General features: G+C 37.6%; 1 protein-coding gene across 13 annotated transcripts in view; it reads left to right on the top strand.

Moving 5' to 3' along the window:
- Positions 1-19611, top strand: part of HUWE1 (HECT, UBA and WWE domain containing E3 ubiquitin protein ligase 1) — a 146466-nt gene that overhangs the window by 11897 nt on the left and 114958 nt on the right. For all 13 annotated transcript variants that reach the window (XM_075538663.1, XM_075538664.1, XM_075538670.1 and 10 more), the window contains one exon: positions 18401-18469. In XM_075538663.1, coding sequence (XP_075394778.1) covers positions 18425-18469 — 45 coding nt within the window. In that variant the 5' untranslated portion in view covers positions 18401-18424. The remainder of the gene's footprint in view (positions 1-18400; positions 18470-19611) is intronic.

The raw sequence follows: 19611 nt of genomic DNA, 5'->3' as shown, positions 1-19611 counted from the left end.
CATTTTCAGTTCCTACCTATACCAGTCCAGTGTACATCCTCTGGTCTAGCCAGATTTGTAAGGTAGAATTGGGATCGTGATAGTGGGGAAGAAGGAAGCATTTAGAAACTAGAGGAAAGTTGTGTTTTTCATCGTTGCTACATTGCAACCTGATTGGCTCTTCTCCTCCCTGAAACCCTTCTTTAAGGGGATGTCCGTGATCTACAAATGGACTTTGGGTCTCCACTTGGCACTCCCCCTTGTTCACTATAAGATTTTTTTTATTCTGATGATGTGCCTGCTACCTGATCCCTTGGACACCTCGTGATCGCAGAGGCTGGTTTGCTTCTTCCATGTGGGCTTTGTTGCTTCTGAGCTAGATGGCCACTTGTTTACCTTCAAGCCTTTTAAGACCCCAGATGCTATATCTTTGATAGCTGGGCACCATCAGCTTTCTTCGCCACATTTGCTTATACACCCACTTGTCTTCAGTGATGGTATCAGGGAGGTGAGCACACAATGATAAGATTTTTTGTTCTTTGATGCCTGATAACTGATCCCTTCGGAACCTCGTGATCACACAGGCTGGTGTGTTCTTCCATGTGGGCTTTGCTGCTTCTGTTGGCCATTTGTTTACTTTCAAGCCTTTAAGACCCCAGATGCTATATATTTTGATAGCTGGGCACCATCAGCTTTCTTCACCACATTTGCTTATTCACCCGCTTTGTCTTCAGCAGTTGTGTCGGGAAGGTGAGCATCATAGAATGCCAGTTTAATAGAAGAAAGTGTTCTTGCATTGAGGGAGTACTTGAGTGGAGGCCCAATGTCCTTCTGCTACCTTAATACTAAACCTATAAATATATGCACATAAATCTATTCCCCCATCCTCATATAAGTATATTTACATACGTACATGCCTTTATTTAGACCTCTACAAATACCCTTTGCCTCCTAGCTCCTCTTATTTCCTATGAAGTTCTTCATGTCTTGCTATCATCCTCAGTCTTCATTTGGGTTTCAGTAATTCCTCTTGGTTACATTACCCTTGATCATCCCCTACCAGGCCTCCTACACCATCCTCACCACCGATTTGGACCACTTGTTGTTCCCTTGTCCCTGAGTTTGTTAACACCACTACCTTTCCCCCCAGTTTCCCCTTTTTCATGTCCCCCAGGAACTTTCTCCTCCAGATTGTTCATCCAGCCTATCTTATTTAGACAGACCTGCGGAGATAATAACATGCACAAAAACAAGACAGAGCAAAACCAAGCAGTAATATACAAGAAAACAACAAACCAACGACAAGAAAAAAAAGAAAGAAAACCTTGTAATTAGTTCAAAAACTGTTTGTTGGCCTTTAGGAGTGTTTTCCAGTCCAGTCTGTTTTGGTACCATACCCTGGCCCCGGAGTCCACCTTCAGTATTCCCTGGGGATGTCACAGCTCCATTCCCTTGCTGTTCTGTTGCACCCTCTTAGTGCTTTGCCTCAGTGTGGCGGGATCAGATTGGGTGCAATTTCCACACTGTGTCTCCGGTGTTGTCCAGTGTAGGGCTATAGGTCAGTGAGGGATGTCATGTCTCATAATGGGGCCGACCATGTCCGCTAGCTTTGTCTTCTTATGCCAATTCTTCAACCTGTTTGTGTGTCATTTCTTTGCCTGGTGGTGGTGTCAGGTAAGCATTGGACTTCGGACTGCAAGGTCAGTCACAGGTTCAAACCCAACAGTGACTCCTAGCAGAAAGTTGAGGGTACCTGCTTCCATTGTATAACTTTGGAAACCCTTGGGTCTGAATTGACTGAATGGCAGTGGGTTTGGGATTTTTTCTCCCTTTATTTGTAAAATAATAGTGTTACCATTTAAGATTTAGAGAGGTTTTGCTGAGTTACGTTAAATGCTTAGAATAGTAGTTATGAAACTTTGGATCACTTAGAGGGCTTATTAAAACACAGGTTGGCTGGGAAGCCTTACCCTCCAAGTGCATCAGAAAATGAATTAATGCAAATACAGTTAGGTTAAAAGGAAATATCTTATTTTCTCTTTTTAACCTATTCTTTGTTCTATTTTTTATTTTCTGCTTTCTTTTGAATTGAAAAAAGTTAAATGAGATTGAACAAGCTGTAGAGAAATTTCCAAATAAGAACCTAATTTGATATACGAATTTTCACTGAAAACACAATAAAATTTTATTTTCTTAAAAAGTGCATTTTCAAGAAGCTCCCAGGGAATACTGATGAGGAACTACTTTTGAGAACCACTGGCATAGAAGAATGCCTGGCAAAGAACGATGTCAGATGGTGTTAGCTATTATTTTTGTATTGACTTTCTCAGTCCCTGACTAAAGTTCAGGATTACATTCAGCTAGATCAGTGCTTCTCAACCTTCCTAATGCCATGACCCTTTAATACAGTACCTCATGTTGTGGTGACCCCTCCCCCAACCATAAAATTATTTTCCTTGCTATTTCATAACTGTTTTTGCTACTGTTCTGAATTGGGTGACCCCTGTGAAAGGGTCTTTGAACCCCCCAAAAGGATTGCGACCCACAGGTTGAGAAATGCTGAGCTAGGTGTGCAGCTTTGCCACAGACCTATCTAAATGTGGTATAAATGGTTAAGTGCTGAACTACTAGTAAACTTAAAAAAAATCTTATTGGGGTGCTTACAGCTCTTAACATAGTCCATATATCCACCCATTGTGTTGAGCACATTTGTACATACGTTGCCATCATCCTTTTCAGAACATAATCTTCCTACTTGAGCCCTTGGTAGTAGCTCCTCAGTTTTTCCCCTCTCCCCCACCCTCCCTCCTTCATGAACCCTTGGTAATTTATACATTATTGTTATTTTTTCATGTCTGATGTCTCCCTTCACCCACTTTTCATTTTTCCGTCCCTCTGGGGAGGGGGTTATGTATAGATCATTGTGATCTGTTCCACCTTCTTCCCCCAATTTCCCCTTACCCTCCTGGTATGGCTACTCTCATTATTGGCCCTGAGGGCTTTATCTGTCCTGAATTCCCTGTGTTTCCAGCTCTTACCTGTACCTGTGTACATGCTCTGGTCTAGCCAGATTTGTAAAGTAGAATTGGGGTCATGATAGTGGGGGGGAGCATTAAAGAACTAGAGGAAAGTTGTATGTTTTATCGATGCTATGCTGCACCTGACTGGCTCATCTCTTCCTTGTGAACCTTCTGTAAGGAGATGTCCAAATGTCTACAGATGGGCTTTGGGCCTCAATTCTGCACTCTCCCCTCATTCACATTGGTATGATTTTTTTTGTTCTTGGTCTTTGGAAAAGTCGGTCTTGATAACCCCATGGAGGACAGTTTATATACTCAGTCTCTTTGATGACTGGTTTTTAATGTTCCTGGAATGTCAATTTTTCTTGGTAATTTTGGGAGCAAAATTAAAGAAATAGGTTATTTAAAACAATTGTGAACTGTAACATAACTTTGTCTTAAATGATTTGGATTTTATTATTTACAATTCTTGGATTATAGGGGCTGGTATACTTCCAGGTGAACTTAGTTGATGCCTCACTTAGGCAGCTGTTAATTTTAAGACAATCTTTTAAGGCGCCAGATAGGGCACCATCTGATTTCTTCGCCACACTTTGCTTTAACACTCATATCTTCAGTGATCTCTTTATGAGGGTGCATGTGGAGACTATTCACAATAGTAGAAAACCTTACATTTCTTCCATGGAGCAGCTAACCCACTATGCCACCAAGTCTAATGAAGTTCAAACTGTGTTTGGCCAGTGGAAATCAAGAGTTGGCTCCTGATTCTTTAGAGTGGACTGCTAACCATAAGGTCAGAAGTTAGAATCCACCAACTGCTCCATGGGAAAAAGATGAGGCTTTCTAGTTAGTCTCAGAAACCCACAGAGGCAGTTCTTTCCTATAGGATTTGCTGTGAGTTAGAATCTACTCGATGGCAATGAGTTTTGAATTTGGTTGGCCAGTGGGAATTAAGGTTTTGGACAGATAAAGATGTTCTATACTCAGTCTTGTACATTTCTGCCCCAGACCTAGAATTTGCTAATGTCATTGATATGGAAGGTGAAAACAATTAAAACCCATTGCCATCAGGTTAGTTACTCTATTTAGGGTTTCCGAGACTATACATTAGGGGTCCTCAAACTTTTTAAACAGGGCCAATTGACTGTACCCCAGACCTGTTAGGGGGCAGACTATCATTTTAAAAAAATGGAACAAATTTCCTGTGCACAATGAACATAATTTATTTTGAAGTAAAAAACAAATGGGGCAAAAATACCTGGCGGGCCGCATGTGGCCTGCGGCCATAGTTTGTGGATGCTGGCTGTTAATCTTTGAGGGATCAAATGACCTCATTTTCTCCTGCAGAGCTGTTGGTGGCTTTAAATCGAACTGGGTGGTTAACAGCCTAGCTCTTGCGCCACCAGTGATCCTTCTACAGTACAGAGAAATTGGCTTTTAGAGCTAGGCAGTTCTGGGTTTGGCCTGGGCAATTACTAGTTTTGTTATTTTGGAAACACATCAGTTTCTTCGTTTGGGGAAGTGTCCCAATCATAGGGTATTGGGATTGAGAAAATGTAAGGTATTTAGTATACCGTAAATGCTCAATCGATGGCAGCTTTTAAATTATCCTCTTTCACTTAACCCTGTCAACAGCTAAAGGTGGCCAGCCACTCAGGGTGAATGGAGTAGTTAGGAAAGCCTAGCTGGACCTTTTACAGCAATAATTCTCAATCTGTGGGTCGTGACCCCTTTTGGGGTTGAATGACTCTTTCACAGGGGTCGTCAGATTCATAAAAATGGTAAAATTACAGTTACTAAGTAGCAACGAAAATAATTTTATGTTGGGGAGGGTCACCACAACAAGATAAACTGTATGAAAGAGTTTGTGGCATTAGGGAGGTTGAGAAGCACTGTTTTAGAGTGTGGTGTCATTAGTGGCGAGGAGGGTTAGGGTTTGTCCTTTGGTGGCGCTGTGGCCAATGATAGCTGAATGTTCTCCAGAGTAGTTGTTGTACTTTATCAAGGAATCATATTTATACTTTCTGAAGGGTCTTAACCCAGTTCCATGGTGATAAACATTGGTTGCCTTGGTCTTCCCTCTACCATAGACCACTGTTCCAGGTTCTTGTATTCAAGGTTCTGCTGTAACCATAGTAACCCATAATGAGTATTCTTAGTAGTCATCAGTTTTACCACATTATCATACTTGAGTAGCACCATATATAGCACATTAGAAAAGAGGTAAATATTATCCCTTTTAACATTTTTATATATTATCTGAAGTATTTAATGCAGTGTCTAGCACTTAAGTGCTCAATAAATAGAAACTGTTATTTTTTGCTAATATATCTTTCCCATCCACAATTAACCTCTTTATGCAGTGAATAAAGCCTGTTCAATGAGCCTTTCTAAGTATAAGCAACTGAGGCATACAATGAGACTTAGTCTTTGCCTTTGAGAAACAGTGCTGTGAGATCGTGTTTAAAGTTCCTGTGCTTTTTCCTTTTGTGTCATTGATTTTTTTTTTACTCTGCTCTGTCTATACATGAGACTTATCTATGTTATTTTCAAAGCTCTCCTTAGTTTATGTCTCTCCCCAGCCCTTGATACTGTTGATACATGAGAAAACCTCTCATTAACTCCTGTGAATACAAGGTACTATTAAGAAAATTCCCCATACCAAGATTGAATTCCAAGTGGTCCATGGAGTGACACTATGATGATAGCAGTTTCTGGTTTTAGGTGAACTTTTTGCATCTTTTATGCCCTCTTTCTCTTTCCTTCTCCCATATCATGTCCCTTGGATGTTTATTAAATAAAGAAAAGGCCTCCTATACCCAGTTAGTGATTCTTCAAGTATATTAAAGGCAGCAGCTGTATGTACTTCATAAAGTCTAGGATTTGACTGAGTATGTGTATTGACAAATTTTTCTCAAAGTAGGTACTATTCCCCCATGGTGGGTACTGGAATGATCCAGGGGCCCTGGATAAGTGGATACCTATATTTTAATCTAGATTGTGGGCTATAGTACAAATATATTTGGTGGACCAAATATATTTGGGAGCCTATGTTTGCGTTCTCTCAACTGCTTTGAGACAGTTCTGACTCATAGGGACCCTATAGGACAGGGTGAGAAGTGTATCCCAAATGCATCAGTAAATTGAACCATTATTTCATTTCCTCATGAGATTTGACATTAGAGATTTATACTTTAAATGTGTTCATTTCTTTGAGCTAGATTTTATGAACTTCTTGAAGATGCTAAGTATTCTTATAGTAGTGGAGTATGCTGAAAAAGTAATACTGTATATACTGTATAAACAAGTTTTTTAGCACATTTTAAAGACAGTTTATAGTAAAATTACATGCCTTGGATGATACTTGGTTAGGCTTACAAATTATTATTTTAATATCTTAACACTGCCCTCTCCCTTGTGGTTTATTTCCCCCTCCTTTCCTCACCTTCCCTCTACCCTCCATTTCTGTTCCTGAGAGGTTTATCTGACCTGAATTCCAGGTGTACCTGAATACCTGCTATGGCCTATCCTACAGTAAAAGGCAGGATTGGGGTCATGATAGTGGTGGGTGAGGAAACCTCAAGGAACCAGAGGAATATTGTGTTTCATTGATGCTATACTTCACCCTGATTGACTTATCCCTCCCTTGTGACACTTCTGTGAGGGGATGTTGCATTGTCTACAGATGGGCTTTGGTTTCTGCTCCGACCCCCATGGTCCTTGACAATATGTTTTTTTTGTTTGTCTTTGGTCTTCTGATGCTTATTACCTAATCCCGTCAATACCTCATGATTGCACAGGCTGGTATGCTTCTTCCATGTGGACTTGTTGCTTCTTTGCTAGATGGCCACTTGTTTAACTTCAAGCCTTTAAGATCCCAGACGATATATCTTTTGATAGCTGGCCACCATCCCTTCACCACATTTGCTACGTACCCATTTTGTCTTCAGCAATCATGCAGGGAGGGTGAGCATCACAGACTGCCAGGTTGTTATAACAAAGTGTTTTTGCATTGAGGCAGGGCTTGAGCAGAGGCCCAATATCCGTCCACTTCCTCAGTGTATTGCCATATAAATACATGTGTCTATGCCAATACCGTTATTTTTATGAATTGATATATTTACATATGTGCACACCTATGTACCTCTCTCCATAGCTTTCCTTTCTGAACATATTTTTTTTTGAGGGGAAACATTCATCCTTCCACATTGTCACCACATAGACTTTTAGTGTGTTCTCATTTTAATGGTAACATTTAAAATGAAAATATCTAAGAAAAATAGGCATGGACGCTTGCCCCTCTGCCCACCCCCCATAGGAATTCACAGTGCCCAGTAACAAGAAAAGCTATTGAAATTAAGAATGAAAAATACAAATTAATATGAGATCTTTTTAAATCATTTGGCAAAAAATCAGTCATGGCAAAAGTGTGAGGAAGATTCTCACTTAATAGTACTTCCCATAAGTGGTATAAATTATTAATGTGGCTTTTTGGGGAGGTAACTTATGTATGTTGCAAGACAGTATTTGCTGCAGTGAGACCCATGAGAACAAGAACTCAACAGGACTGCCTTGATTTTCCAGATCTTCCAAGTTTTCTGCCTTTGAAAGGGTGCAGTTGGGTAGTCTTCGTACTTTTCTATTGCTCTTTTTAGTCTAGCCTGTTACAAATACTTTTTTCCACTTTAATCATGATTTACAATTTTTATGTAATTAAGTCTCATTTCCCCCCTTTCCAGGTTGCTTTTTTTTTTCCTGGAAGGCCTTCACTTTGCCATGATTACTAGCATATTTCCCTGTATTTTCTTCTAATACTATATTGTTTGGCCTTTTATTTTTAAGTAATGGCTTGCATTAGGTGTCAACTTTTTACCCCATCCAAACAATTAGCCAATAGGTCTTATTTCCCATCTTTGCAAAGGCTCTTTCTTCAAATTAAAATTTTTTATTATAATGCATGATAACAAAATATTTGCCATTTCAACCATATTTATATGTTTAAGATGTATAATTTTACATGTCTAAGTACATTAATAACATTCACCAGGAAAAACTTCAAATACTGCTTGGCTTAATAGTGAATTATTTGGGAAAGTAGTTTGTTAAAACAAACATGGAATTTATGCCAAATATAAAACTAGGTTGGCTACTTTTAACTATTGGATTTTTTAGAATAATTCAGGTTGTTCCGAACAGTGTTTAATATTTTAACATTTGTCTTTGAAGGCAAGGCGTTAGTAGGCCATGTTTCGTGAGACCTTAGTTATATTTTCATTTTATATATATTTGAGAGAACTGGAGTATCTTTACATACTAATTTTTAGCACCAAGTACCTTTCATGTTATAGATAAAATGCTTTAAAAGCAGCAGATTGTTCACATTGTTTGGTTTATTTACAAGCATTGGAATGAGTATATTCCACACTCTAAGGTTATAATAGAGCTCATTTGACTGAATTTTGGGATATATATATTTTTTAAACTTTGTTTTATAAATTATTATTATTTTGTCATATCTTGCCCTGTCCGACGTCTCCCTTCACAACCCTTTTCTGTTGTCCGTCCCCCAGGGAGGAGGTCACATGTAGATCCTTGCAATCGGTTCCCCCTTTCCAAACCACTCACCCTCTACTCTCCCATTATCGCCCCTCACACCCCTGGTCCTGAGTCCCTAATAAAATGTTTTTTAAAAAAACAAAAACTTTCTTTTAAAGCTTTTAAAAAATTAATGGACTAATTTGATCCTCTAACAACCTTGTGAAGTTTGAATTATTTTCATCATACTGGAAGTTTGCTGCCATATAACAGTTGCTATAAATTACCCCCTTTGAAACTACTAATGAATCTTTTTATTCTTCCTAAAATCATTTAAACCACTCACAGTAGTTGAAATCTGTTTAAAATTTTTGATTCCTTAGAGTCATGGCCCACACATTGTGTAGTAGATTATTTAATCTTTGTGGAACTATATAGTTTGTGGAGGAGACTAGAGCCTCTCATTTTCATGAAAGTAAGTTTAACTTTCTGATTATCAATACTCAATGCTAATAGTCTGATAATGTGTAAAGCAATTGAAAAGACTATATGCTTTGCATTATGTATATCCAGAATACGATTGCTGCCCTTAGAGTAATCTGAGTTTGAGAAACCGAACAAATAATAATATACCGTGTATACTCGAGTGAGTATAAGCCCCCCCCCCACGAGGCATCTAATTTTACCACAAAAACGGCATTTAAAATGTGCTGAAAAACTCAGCTATGGTAGTTTACTTTTAGCCAAGCACAAGCCTGTGATAGGTTTTGTTATTAATTTACAGAGGGGGAAGAGGCGGTGGACTATTACTCAGAAAGGTATAGGTGCTAGTAAATAGTTTAGGTTTGTCTGATTATTTCAGATCTTTATTACGCTGTTGCCCTCTACTTTATTTTTATTTTCTTCCAGAGGTAAAAAGAAAAAAATCCATATGTATGCTAGCAAATAAGTACATTGCTGAGGTGTCTCATTTCACACATATACAAAATAGGGGGTCTTCAAAAAGTTTGTGGTAACATGGAAGTAGAAACATTGGCTCCCCTACCATACCCCCAAGAAACCTTATTACACCAGTTACGTACTGACTAGGATTCCGTCATCCCGGAATTCATATATGGAAAAACATACTAGAAAAACAAAGAAACAAAAAAACTAAAAAACAGTAGCAATCACCACAAAAAGAAATTTAATTAATTGACCTTTTCCCTGTATATATAAATGAGCTTCAAAAAGTTTGTGGGAAAAAATCCATTATCTTCATATTCTACTTTTCCATGAACTTTTTGAAGCCCCTTTTTTATTGACCAAGAAGCGCTCCTTATATATCTTTTGTCAGAATATATTGAGACGTGAAACTTCCATTTTATTTTAAATATATACTTAATCCAACCTTTTATTTTGTGCTTTTACTACCATTCTTCAGGATACCAGACCAGAGGATTTTTTTCAGTCAGAGAAATCTTCCTTATATACAGGAGGTGTTTTGATCTTTGCTAAATGATGCAGCGGCATAGTTAATCTGTTTTGTTTTTCATATTTGCTGTGCTGTCTTTCTTGTGTTTGGCAGTAACTTACCACGTGGCTTCAGGGGTGATGTAGAAATGAAAGAAATAATAGTGAAAACGTAATGGCTAAGCAGAAGATGTCTTGGAGATCTGCTTGTAGAGTGATGATTACATGTTTTTCAGGATGTGAATTCTTTTTAGCAGTCAATGATATATATCCATGTATGCAAAATTTTGTATGGATTTCGGGTTTAGGTTCTTTTTGATGGGTAAGAAGAAATTGAAATATTTGTCTCCACTTTTCTCTATCATTAGAAGAAAATCCTAAGATATTCTGTTCCCTATTTTCTACATTTCTATATACTTGGCTGTCTCATAGAACCCATCACAATGCCCTGTAATATATTTCATAACTATTGAATGAACAACAAAAATTGAATGAGTTCCTCATAGCCCATCACAAATAGGGTGTTGATAGTTTTAGCTATGGTGCTTTTGTCCTCACCATATTCGAATTTTGTTACTGTCATATTTGGATCACACTAGTGTGCTGCTTCTGTGTGGACTTTGTCTCCTTGCTTGGATGGCTGCTTGTTTGAATACAAGCCTTTAAGACCCCAGACACTTATTCTGATGTTCTTCACCACACTTTGCTGGAGGACCCTTATCTTCAATGATCATTTTACGATTGGTGTTGGGCATCTTTTCCTTCTTGTGCATTATTCGTATTTTTGTCTTTATACTATTATGTTTTCATCCTTACCACCTTAGTACGATTTAGTTTTATATTGTTTTCTGTTGGGTCTCCCCAGCTGTGATGCAAAGGAGTAATAGTGTTGCATAATGATAATAGTTACAAAGGGATATAGGGAATACAGGGATGGGTGGTGGATGATAGGGAGGGAAAGGGGATTTCGGAAGTAAATAATGAAGATTGGAGGGCACACTAGAACGGATTGTGATTGCATAACTCATTTTAAAGGTGATTTAACCATGGGGGTGTGTGCTAAAATGGATATGATTGTACAATTCTCGAATTGATTGAATGATTGAATTATATGATATATAAATTACTTGCCAATAAAACTTGGGGGGGGGAATAGAATGAGTCTTCTAGATGAGTTTAATGTAATTTATATGTTCTAGCTTTGTTAAATATTTACTGAATAATAACTTATTCTATATAGTTCTTATGCTGGTATCAGGTAAGCCAAGATAAATGTGACAGTCTTACTCATGCAGAACTCACTTCATCAAGGATGTGTTGCTGGGGGGTGGTAAATACAGAATGTAGCAGGGGCACAAAAAAGAGAGTAATTATTTTTTACGGTGTGCAACTAAACTAGAGTGTAAGCAAGAAGCAGCAATGTTAGCATACAACCATCTTAAATGTTTAGAAAATTGTTTTAAAACATTGACATCACTACAGCATGCTCTAATGTTATGTAATGGAGTGGTACCAATAAAAGGTAAAACTCAAAGCAGACCCACTGCCATCTAGTTGATTCTGACTCAGTGACCCTGTAAGTCAGAACTGCTCTTGTGGGTTTTCCAGACTGTAAATCTTTGTGGGAGCAGAAAGCCTTAACTTTCTCCCCAGAGGAACTGGTGGTTTTGAACTGCTGACCTTGCAATTAGTTCAACTTAAAACCTGATAGCACAGTGGTTATATGTTGGGCTGCTCACTGCAAGATCAGTTTGAACCCACCAGCTGTTCCTGGGGGAAAGATGGCTTTTTACTGGCACGTCTCAGGTAGTTTTGATTAGCCCAGGTTAAGAAGCTAAGATCGAATTTTTAAGAATTTAAAGATAATTTTTAAGTAGTTTGATTTCTGACAGATGCATGTTTTCTGAACTCACTGATGCTGCCTGTGATCCTGGTGGATGAAATTCACCTAATAAGGACAATTTCTTGAAATTTGAATAAAGATTGTTTGTTTAAAGGTTAGTTTCGTTTCTATCAGTGGTGAGCAAGGCTGAGAAAACACTTTGAAATTGGATGTGGTACAATGGGAAATAACCTGTTGTTGCAAATTGGTCTTTTGCATCTAGCCCTGCCACAAATAAGGAAAGGTGTAAGGATAATATAGGCAGGGAGTTGACATCCTCTCCTCTTTAATTTGTATAACTTATGCTTAAGAATTGCTGTTTGATATTTTGCTGAAAATGCTAAAGACTCTTTGGTATGTTGCCATTTTCTCTTTACTGGCAAAAACTGGTGTAATCTATAACTTTGATAAACCCTATTTTGTTGCTATTTCTTCTGATGCTAATTTATTTCTAAATAATTGTGAATAAATGGATGACTCAGATTTGTGACTTCCCAGTACTGCAAAGTAGAGGATTTACAGGGGGTATAGTCTGAGCCCATATGAGAGGTTTCGGATTCCTTCTAGATATCTCTGCCCTTATTTTCTTTGCACAGTAACTATTCAACAGTGGTCAGAAGCACGTAGAGCAAGCTTACACGCTGGCTGAGATATGGATAGTTATTTAAACAGAAGACTCTAGCAAGCTATTTTTGTGGGTAATTTCTGCTTTGACATTGAGCGATTAGGCTTTTGTGGTTAAAGATTGATATTTTGGATAGGGCAAATTAAATTTGTGATAGAAAAATGACTTTTCTAAACATGCTTTCTTTCTACATTTTACTATTGGTATTCAGTAAAATTTAGGGTGGTAGTCCTCGGGGTACTTGAGAATCATCTTTTAGATGGCTGAGAATAAAGTGATTTGTGTTTTTTGGAGTGGGAGGTGGTAGGGCATGCTGTGCATATCATCACTGTATGCACTATAGAACTGTAGAACAGAGATGGGTGTAAATGATATCTGATGATAATGCCTAATGTTGAAAAATGGATTCTAAGAAAATGTGTTGGTGGATATTAATGTAAACAATGAGAAGCTAGACTAGGCAGTGGCTTGATAATCAGTTGGTGACCGCTTTAGCACATTAGTTGATGTGGTACATTACTTCTAATACTATGTTGGGAAGCAAAAAGAATAGAGTTGCTAAGACATTGCTTTCAGGCACATTGGAATTTAGCATTCTGTGAACATTTTAGAAAATGAGCTAAACAGAAGGTTGCAAAGGCCAGTTCCAGAACACAAAGCAGAATATTATAATAGAATAATGCAAAGACCTGCAGTTAGGCAAAAAGGAAGAAAAAAATTGAGATTTCTCAAGTTGAAAGAACTGAACAGAAATTCAAGCCTCAAGTTGTAATTACTGAAGAACTATGGGCAAAATATTGAATTACCCAGGAATCATCAAAAGAAAATGAAAAGAATACAGAGGCACTGTACCTAAAAGAGAAGTACTGCTGTCACAGGGTCAGCAGTTCAAACTTACAGGGCCCCTCTTGGGAGAAAAGATGAAGCTGGCTGCTCCCATGTATCTTTAAGTTTCAGAAACTAAAAAGACTGTGGGTAGCTAACCCACAGCATTACCAAGGTGCTTTTGAACCATTTCAGGAGGTAGCATATGATCAAGAACCAGTGGTATTGAAGGAGGAAACCCAAGCTGCACTGAAAGCATTGGCAAAAACCAAGGCTGAAGGAATTGGAATGCCAAGTAAAATGTTTCTATAAATTGATGCAGCACTAGAGGTTCACAGTAATTTCTGACAAAAATTTTGATAGGCAGCTATCTGGTCAACTGAAAGAGATCTTATCTGTGCCCATTCTGAAAAAAAAAGGATACACAACAGTGTGGGAATTATTAAATAATAATATTGATACACGAGTAGAATTTTCCTGAAGATACCATATATACTTGAATATAAGCTGACCTGAATATCAGACGAGGCACCTAATTTTACTACAGAAACAGCTTTTAAAATGTACTGGAAACTCAGCTTATACTCATATATATGGTAATTTAAAATGTTCACAGCAATAAATTGGCAGTGAACTATCAGAAATTCAGGTTTTGCTTAAAAACTGCTGGGGTGCTTTTCTGGGATTTCTATACAAAATTTAGGCTAATTTTGATTAATTACTGCCCCCATACATGTTTGTAGTATCTCTTAATTACCAATAATTAACCAAATGATAATTATTATTCTAGCAGCAGGCATCACGGTCATGTTTCGATGATAGTGTTTTTAATTTGGTGCGTGCCCTTTGGCTCAGGAGCCACTAATTTTTATTCCTTAAGAAAAATTTGTGAATGAAAATACTGATTGTACTTTTTCCTATAATTACTTATCACTTGGAAGGACCCGAAAGGCTTTGAAGCTTAAATAAAACTATTAGCATGCCATCTAGAGGCAACCATTGGTAGTTTTCCTTTCTTTTCCCTTAAGGTATTTGCTCCCTGTATGGTGGCAGACATTTTCTCAATAGGGAAGTAATAGGTATATAGATACCTAATGAAGTTTTGAGAGGTTTCTCAAAATTCTGGATAAATATTTGTGCTGTTCAAAACCCACCTTTTTGTTATGTTGCAATGGAATAGTGAAAGGGTAAATGGTATGGTCTCCTATCCTGAGATTTCTTAATGGCTAAGTTCTTTCTGTTGTCTCCTCTTTACAGGATAATTTACATTTACTTATAATATGAACTAATATCTCTACTTCCTTTGTCTTTAAATGGCCTCCATGATTCTGTGCTTCCCTTTACTGCCAACCTTTTTTTCAGAGTTCTAGACATGACATCTGTGTAGATATATTACCTTACTCAAACCAAACTGGTTTCTGTTCCCACTACTTACTGTAACTTGCCTGTCAAGTTATCTTTATTCCCTCAAATTTGCATCTGAGTCTTCCTTTTCTACAAATGATCAACTTCAGACCCATGGCTTCAACTAAACTGACAATCACAAATTTTATTCTTAATTTAGATTTCTATCCTGAACTCCATTCTACAAATAAATGTTTAAAATACCTATACCTAGCATATGGAAAAAGAGGAAGATGTTTGACAAGATGGATTGAAATGGAAGCTGTAACAGTGGGTTTAAACATAACAATTGTGAGGTTGGCATAGGAACAGACTGTGTTTTGTTTAGTTGTACATACAGGTATGATTACACTATGGCACCTAACAACAACATTTGGAAAATAATTTTTTGTGACACTATGACTTAGACTGTGGGCTGCTGAGATGAAATCAATTAAAATGGCTCATCTAACCTTAATCCTTCATGTGATGTACTATAAATTCTGGGTTTTATGGTTGTGGCATATAATCCCATTTTGGAGGGAGTTATTTGATAATAGGATTAAGGTAGAGGGGTGTGAACTGTAGTGTAGAGCAACGGTTCTCAACCTGTTGGGTTGAGATCATCGGAAAACACATTATTTCCAATAGTCTTAAGAACTGAGACACCGCTTCTCTATCATCTCCAGCTGGGTCCGCCCACATGCAGATATGCCCACAAACGAGTACCCTGGTGTGAAGACTGTTACCTATATGCTACACCATGCTTCAAGACATTTCATTGATTTGTAATTAGAAATATTTCACAATATAGAATTACATGTTTTGTGATTAATTACTAGGCTTTAATTATGTTCAATTTGTAACAATGAAAATACATCCTGCATATCAGATATTTGCATTACGATTCATAACATTAGCAAAATTACAGTTATGAAGTAGCAATGAAAAGAATTTTATGGTTGGGGGTCAGCACAAAATGAATTGTATTAAAGGGTTGCAGCATTAGGAAGGTTGAGAACCATTGGTGTAGAGGGTGTGAGCCAAGTCACTGCCCTTTGTTTGCAGATTGATAGGTAAACAAATCTGTTCATCTGCATATAAGAACCAACTCAAATGCATGAACACAGAGAAAAGGTATAGGAAAGGAGATCATGAGACAGAACAGAGGGGCAGCACTGAGACTCTGAGACAAAGCAGAGGACATGACAGGTTGAGGATTGGAGAGAAACTTGGCTACTGCCTGAGGAAAGGTGCTACTGTGGGCCATTGGCTGTATCCCTACTGTTTGCTGAGTTCTTTGTGACCATTGCATTGAGCCCATCATAGAGGTAGAGTCCCATGGGAGGAACAGTTGGTTGAAGACTAGGTGAAGAATGAAGGAGTCTTGTGTAACCTCTACCTGTGGCAATAGGGAAATCAGAGGAGAGGGAACATGGCCCCCACTGGCTTTTTGGAGCTGCTGAGTGGAAGACAGATGAAGCTGCTCCTGTAAAGATTTACAGTCTTGGCAACTGTGCCACTGTGTTAGAATTAACTCAGTGGCGGTGAATTTGGTTTGGGGATTATTGTGGATAATCTTTTACATAGGTGCTGAGAGGTTAACATTGTAGAAAATCCAACCAATACCTTTTCTTGATTATTTGTTATGTAAGGAATAACAGGCTACTGTAGTAGAAACGTAGCCATAAAACCAGCGTTAGGGAGGGTGGCTTTGGAAAGCTTCTTTGGATTGCAATTTAATTGTTAATTCTTCAAATAGAACCTGATATGGGAAGAATGAGATGTGGGTCAAAAACTTTCTGGTGGGAACAGCCAGTGTGAAAACCTAAAGTCCAGAAAGAACTTGCGGTACCTTACAAGAACTTAAAGGAATTACAGTTTTCCAGAAAAGGATTGAGGGCATTCCAGTGATCAAATCATGTTAGGACCCAGCGAGTCATGGTCAGTGTTTGGGTATAATCTTGAAGAAATAGTTGAAAAGTTTTAAATGAAGAAGTAATAGGATGATTTGTGTTTTAAGGTTACTTTCGTTGCTCTTTGAATAAATGATGAAGATGTTTGTGACATAGGCGGGAGTTTTTTTTACCCCAATTACACAGTTTTGGAAACTGAGGCATGCACACAAGGGTTGATTTGTTCTCTGGTGATACAGGAGATATTTTAACCTGTGTTTTCTGATTCTGAGCCTTTATTCTTAATCTGGAACTTCTCAAGTCTTAATAGATTTAGTACCTTTAACAAGGATCTTGTTAAAATGCAGTTAGATTCTTCAGTTTTAGGTGGGGTCTGAGATTGTGCATTTTAATAATTTAGATAATCTATCTCAAAGTTGATCCTCCTTTTAGCCTAAGTTTAGAAATTCATATTTATTACACAAAGAAATTGCTTGCTGCCCAGAGTTGCACTTCTAACTAACAAAGACAGTAGATTATTTCCAGGTATTTGTTTAGAAATTTTTAATGTTAAAATTTTTAAAAAATATAATGGGATTTAACTTCTTGGTTAAACTTGCATGGTTAGAGAAATAGTACAGGACAGGTTTTACTATAATTGGCTTGTGCTGTAATTCTATATTGTTAAAACAAACTTTGATTTTTACCAAGAACATCTTTGTGTTTTGCTACATAGTTCTTTATAATATTTAAAATTGCCTGATTTGTTTTAAACCAATCCTACTTATAGGCTTTGGGGCCTTGATTTTTCACTTTTATAAATGCTCACACAGAATGGAATCTTATGGTTGAATATTTGTGTATATTCCAATTTTGTTTAGATAAGTAGTTACGGGTGGAATTACAAAGTTTTCTAGAACACACTGCAGTGTTACTGTGAGTTTTTCCATCTTGAGGTGTTTTTAAACATTGTGCTTTCATGGGGAGGAGACGAGCCAGTCAGGGTGAAGGGTAGCAACGATGAAACATACAACTTTCTTCTAGTACTTAAATGCTTCCCCTCCCCACTATCATGACCCCAATTCTACCTTACAAATCCGACTAGACCAGAGCATGTACATTGGTGCAGATAGGAATTGGAAACACAGGGAATCCAGGGCAGATGATCCCTCCAGGATCAGTGGTGAGAGTGGCGATGCCTGGAGGGTGGAGGAAAGGTGGGGTAGAAAGGGGGAACCGATTACAAAGATCTACGCATAACCTCCCTGGGGGGTGGACAACAGAAAAGTGGGTGAAGGGAGAAGTCGGACAGTGTAAGATATGACAAAATAATTATGAATTGTCAAGGATTCATGAAGGAGGGGTCAACAAGGAGGAAGGGTGAAAATGAGCTGATATCAAGGGCTCAAGTAGAAAGCAAATGTTTTGAGAATGGTTATGGCAACAAATGTACAAATGTGCTTGACACAATGGATGTATTTATGGATTGTGATAAGAATTGTATGAGCCTCCAATAAAATGATGTTTTTAAAAGCTACATTGTGCTCATTTATTTTCCATTAAGAATAAATTGGGAGGGTGGGCATTTTCATTTTGAGTTAATTTAGTTTCAAACTTATGAAACATGGGTGTTGGTGGCCAGTTATATTAAAAAATTCTATACCCTTTCGTACTTCAAAGTTGTGCCTCTTGAATTGTCATTGCTCCAGAGTTTTTACTTTCAAGTATTTTCCATACTCTTAAACTTAGTATTGTGTATATCAATGAGTGTATATATGAACATCTTTAAAATTTTTCTTTTCAGATCATAAAGCATATAATCGAAAACATGAAAGTAGACAGAACTAAACTGAAAAAGACACCCACTGAGGCTGTAAGTATCCAAAACTTTTCTCTGCCTGTCTTTTTATTTCAGAAAAAGTTCCTGTGATCAGCTTAGTCATACTGATCTTTCAAATGTGCCATTACTCACACAGACATTACAATAACTAACTTTTCTTGATTTTTCCCTTAATTAAAAAAGTAAAGATTAATGTGGAAAGTGAACCCTAAACTATTCTTTATAGCTAGCTGCTATTCCTAGAACACAATAAGGTACACGTGAAAGGATAAAAATAGATTCAAATGCTGACTAGTTGAAGGATCGTTCTCAATTTTTTTCTCTGTAAGTTGGAAGTGGTAGCACCTTTTGATGTGAGACCAGTGATTTTGCTTTCTTATTGCTAATTCTTAATCAGTTTGACCTTTACATTGTGTATTGAGTGGCCATGTCAGTAGATTTTAGGTTGACAGTAAAGTTTAAGCTTCCATCCAATATTCTATCAGGTAGTTCGAACTTCTGAGGTTAAGAAACATTAATGTTGCCATTTTTATTCCAACTCATGTTGTGGCTATGTATTTCAGTAGAACCGTACTCTTTATAGGGTTTTCGATGGCTAAGGTTTTGGTAATAGAACACCAGTACATTCATGGAGGACCCATGTGTTCAGAGAAGCAACACTGTAGGGTTTTCAAGGCTGTGACTTTTCATAAACAGGTTGCCATAAGGTTGCCAGGCTTATCTTCTGACGTACCTCTGGGTGGGATCTAACTCAGCATTGGGTTGTACATTCCAAGATCCCAGGCTTTTAGCTTCAAGGAAAATATTAATACTCCCAATAATGAGTGTGAGAGTTTTTGTTAGTTTAATACTTGAAAAAAAATAAATAGCTTAAGGGAAAAGTATTCCACAGTACTAATTTATATCACACGCATGTAATACATATATATATTAAACTTTATTGGCTTTACATTTGTCTGCTTTCACCCTCCATTTTGTTATTGCATTGTCAATGTGATTCTTACTGAGCATCAGGCATGGTGAATATTTTTCATATAAGTTACAGATACTTTGGTTTGCTTTTTAAAATTTATGGGTACAGTGTGCTTTATTAATGGTACACACATGGTTGAGGGCTCTCTCAGGGATGGGATATTCTCAGTGTGTTGGGTGATCAAGGTGGAGCAAAGACTCCT

This window comes from Tenrec ecaudatus, chromosome X (genome assembly GCF_050624435.1).
Source record: "Tenrec ecaudatus isolate mTenEca1 chromosome X, mTenEca1.hap1, whole genome shotgun sequence".
Lineage (NCBI taxonomy): Eukaryota > Metazoa > Chordata > Mammalia > Afrosoricida > Tenrecidae > Tenrec > Tenrec ecaudatus.
This window is presented reverse-complemented; position numbering and strand designations above follow the sequence as displayed.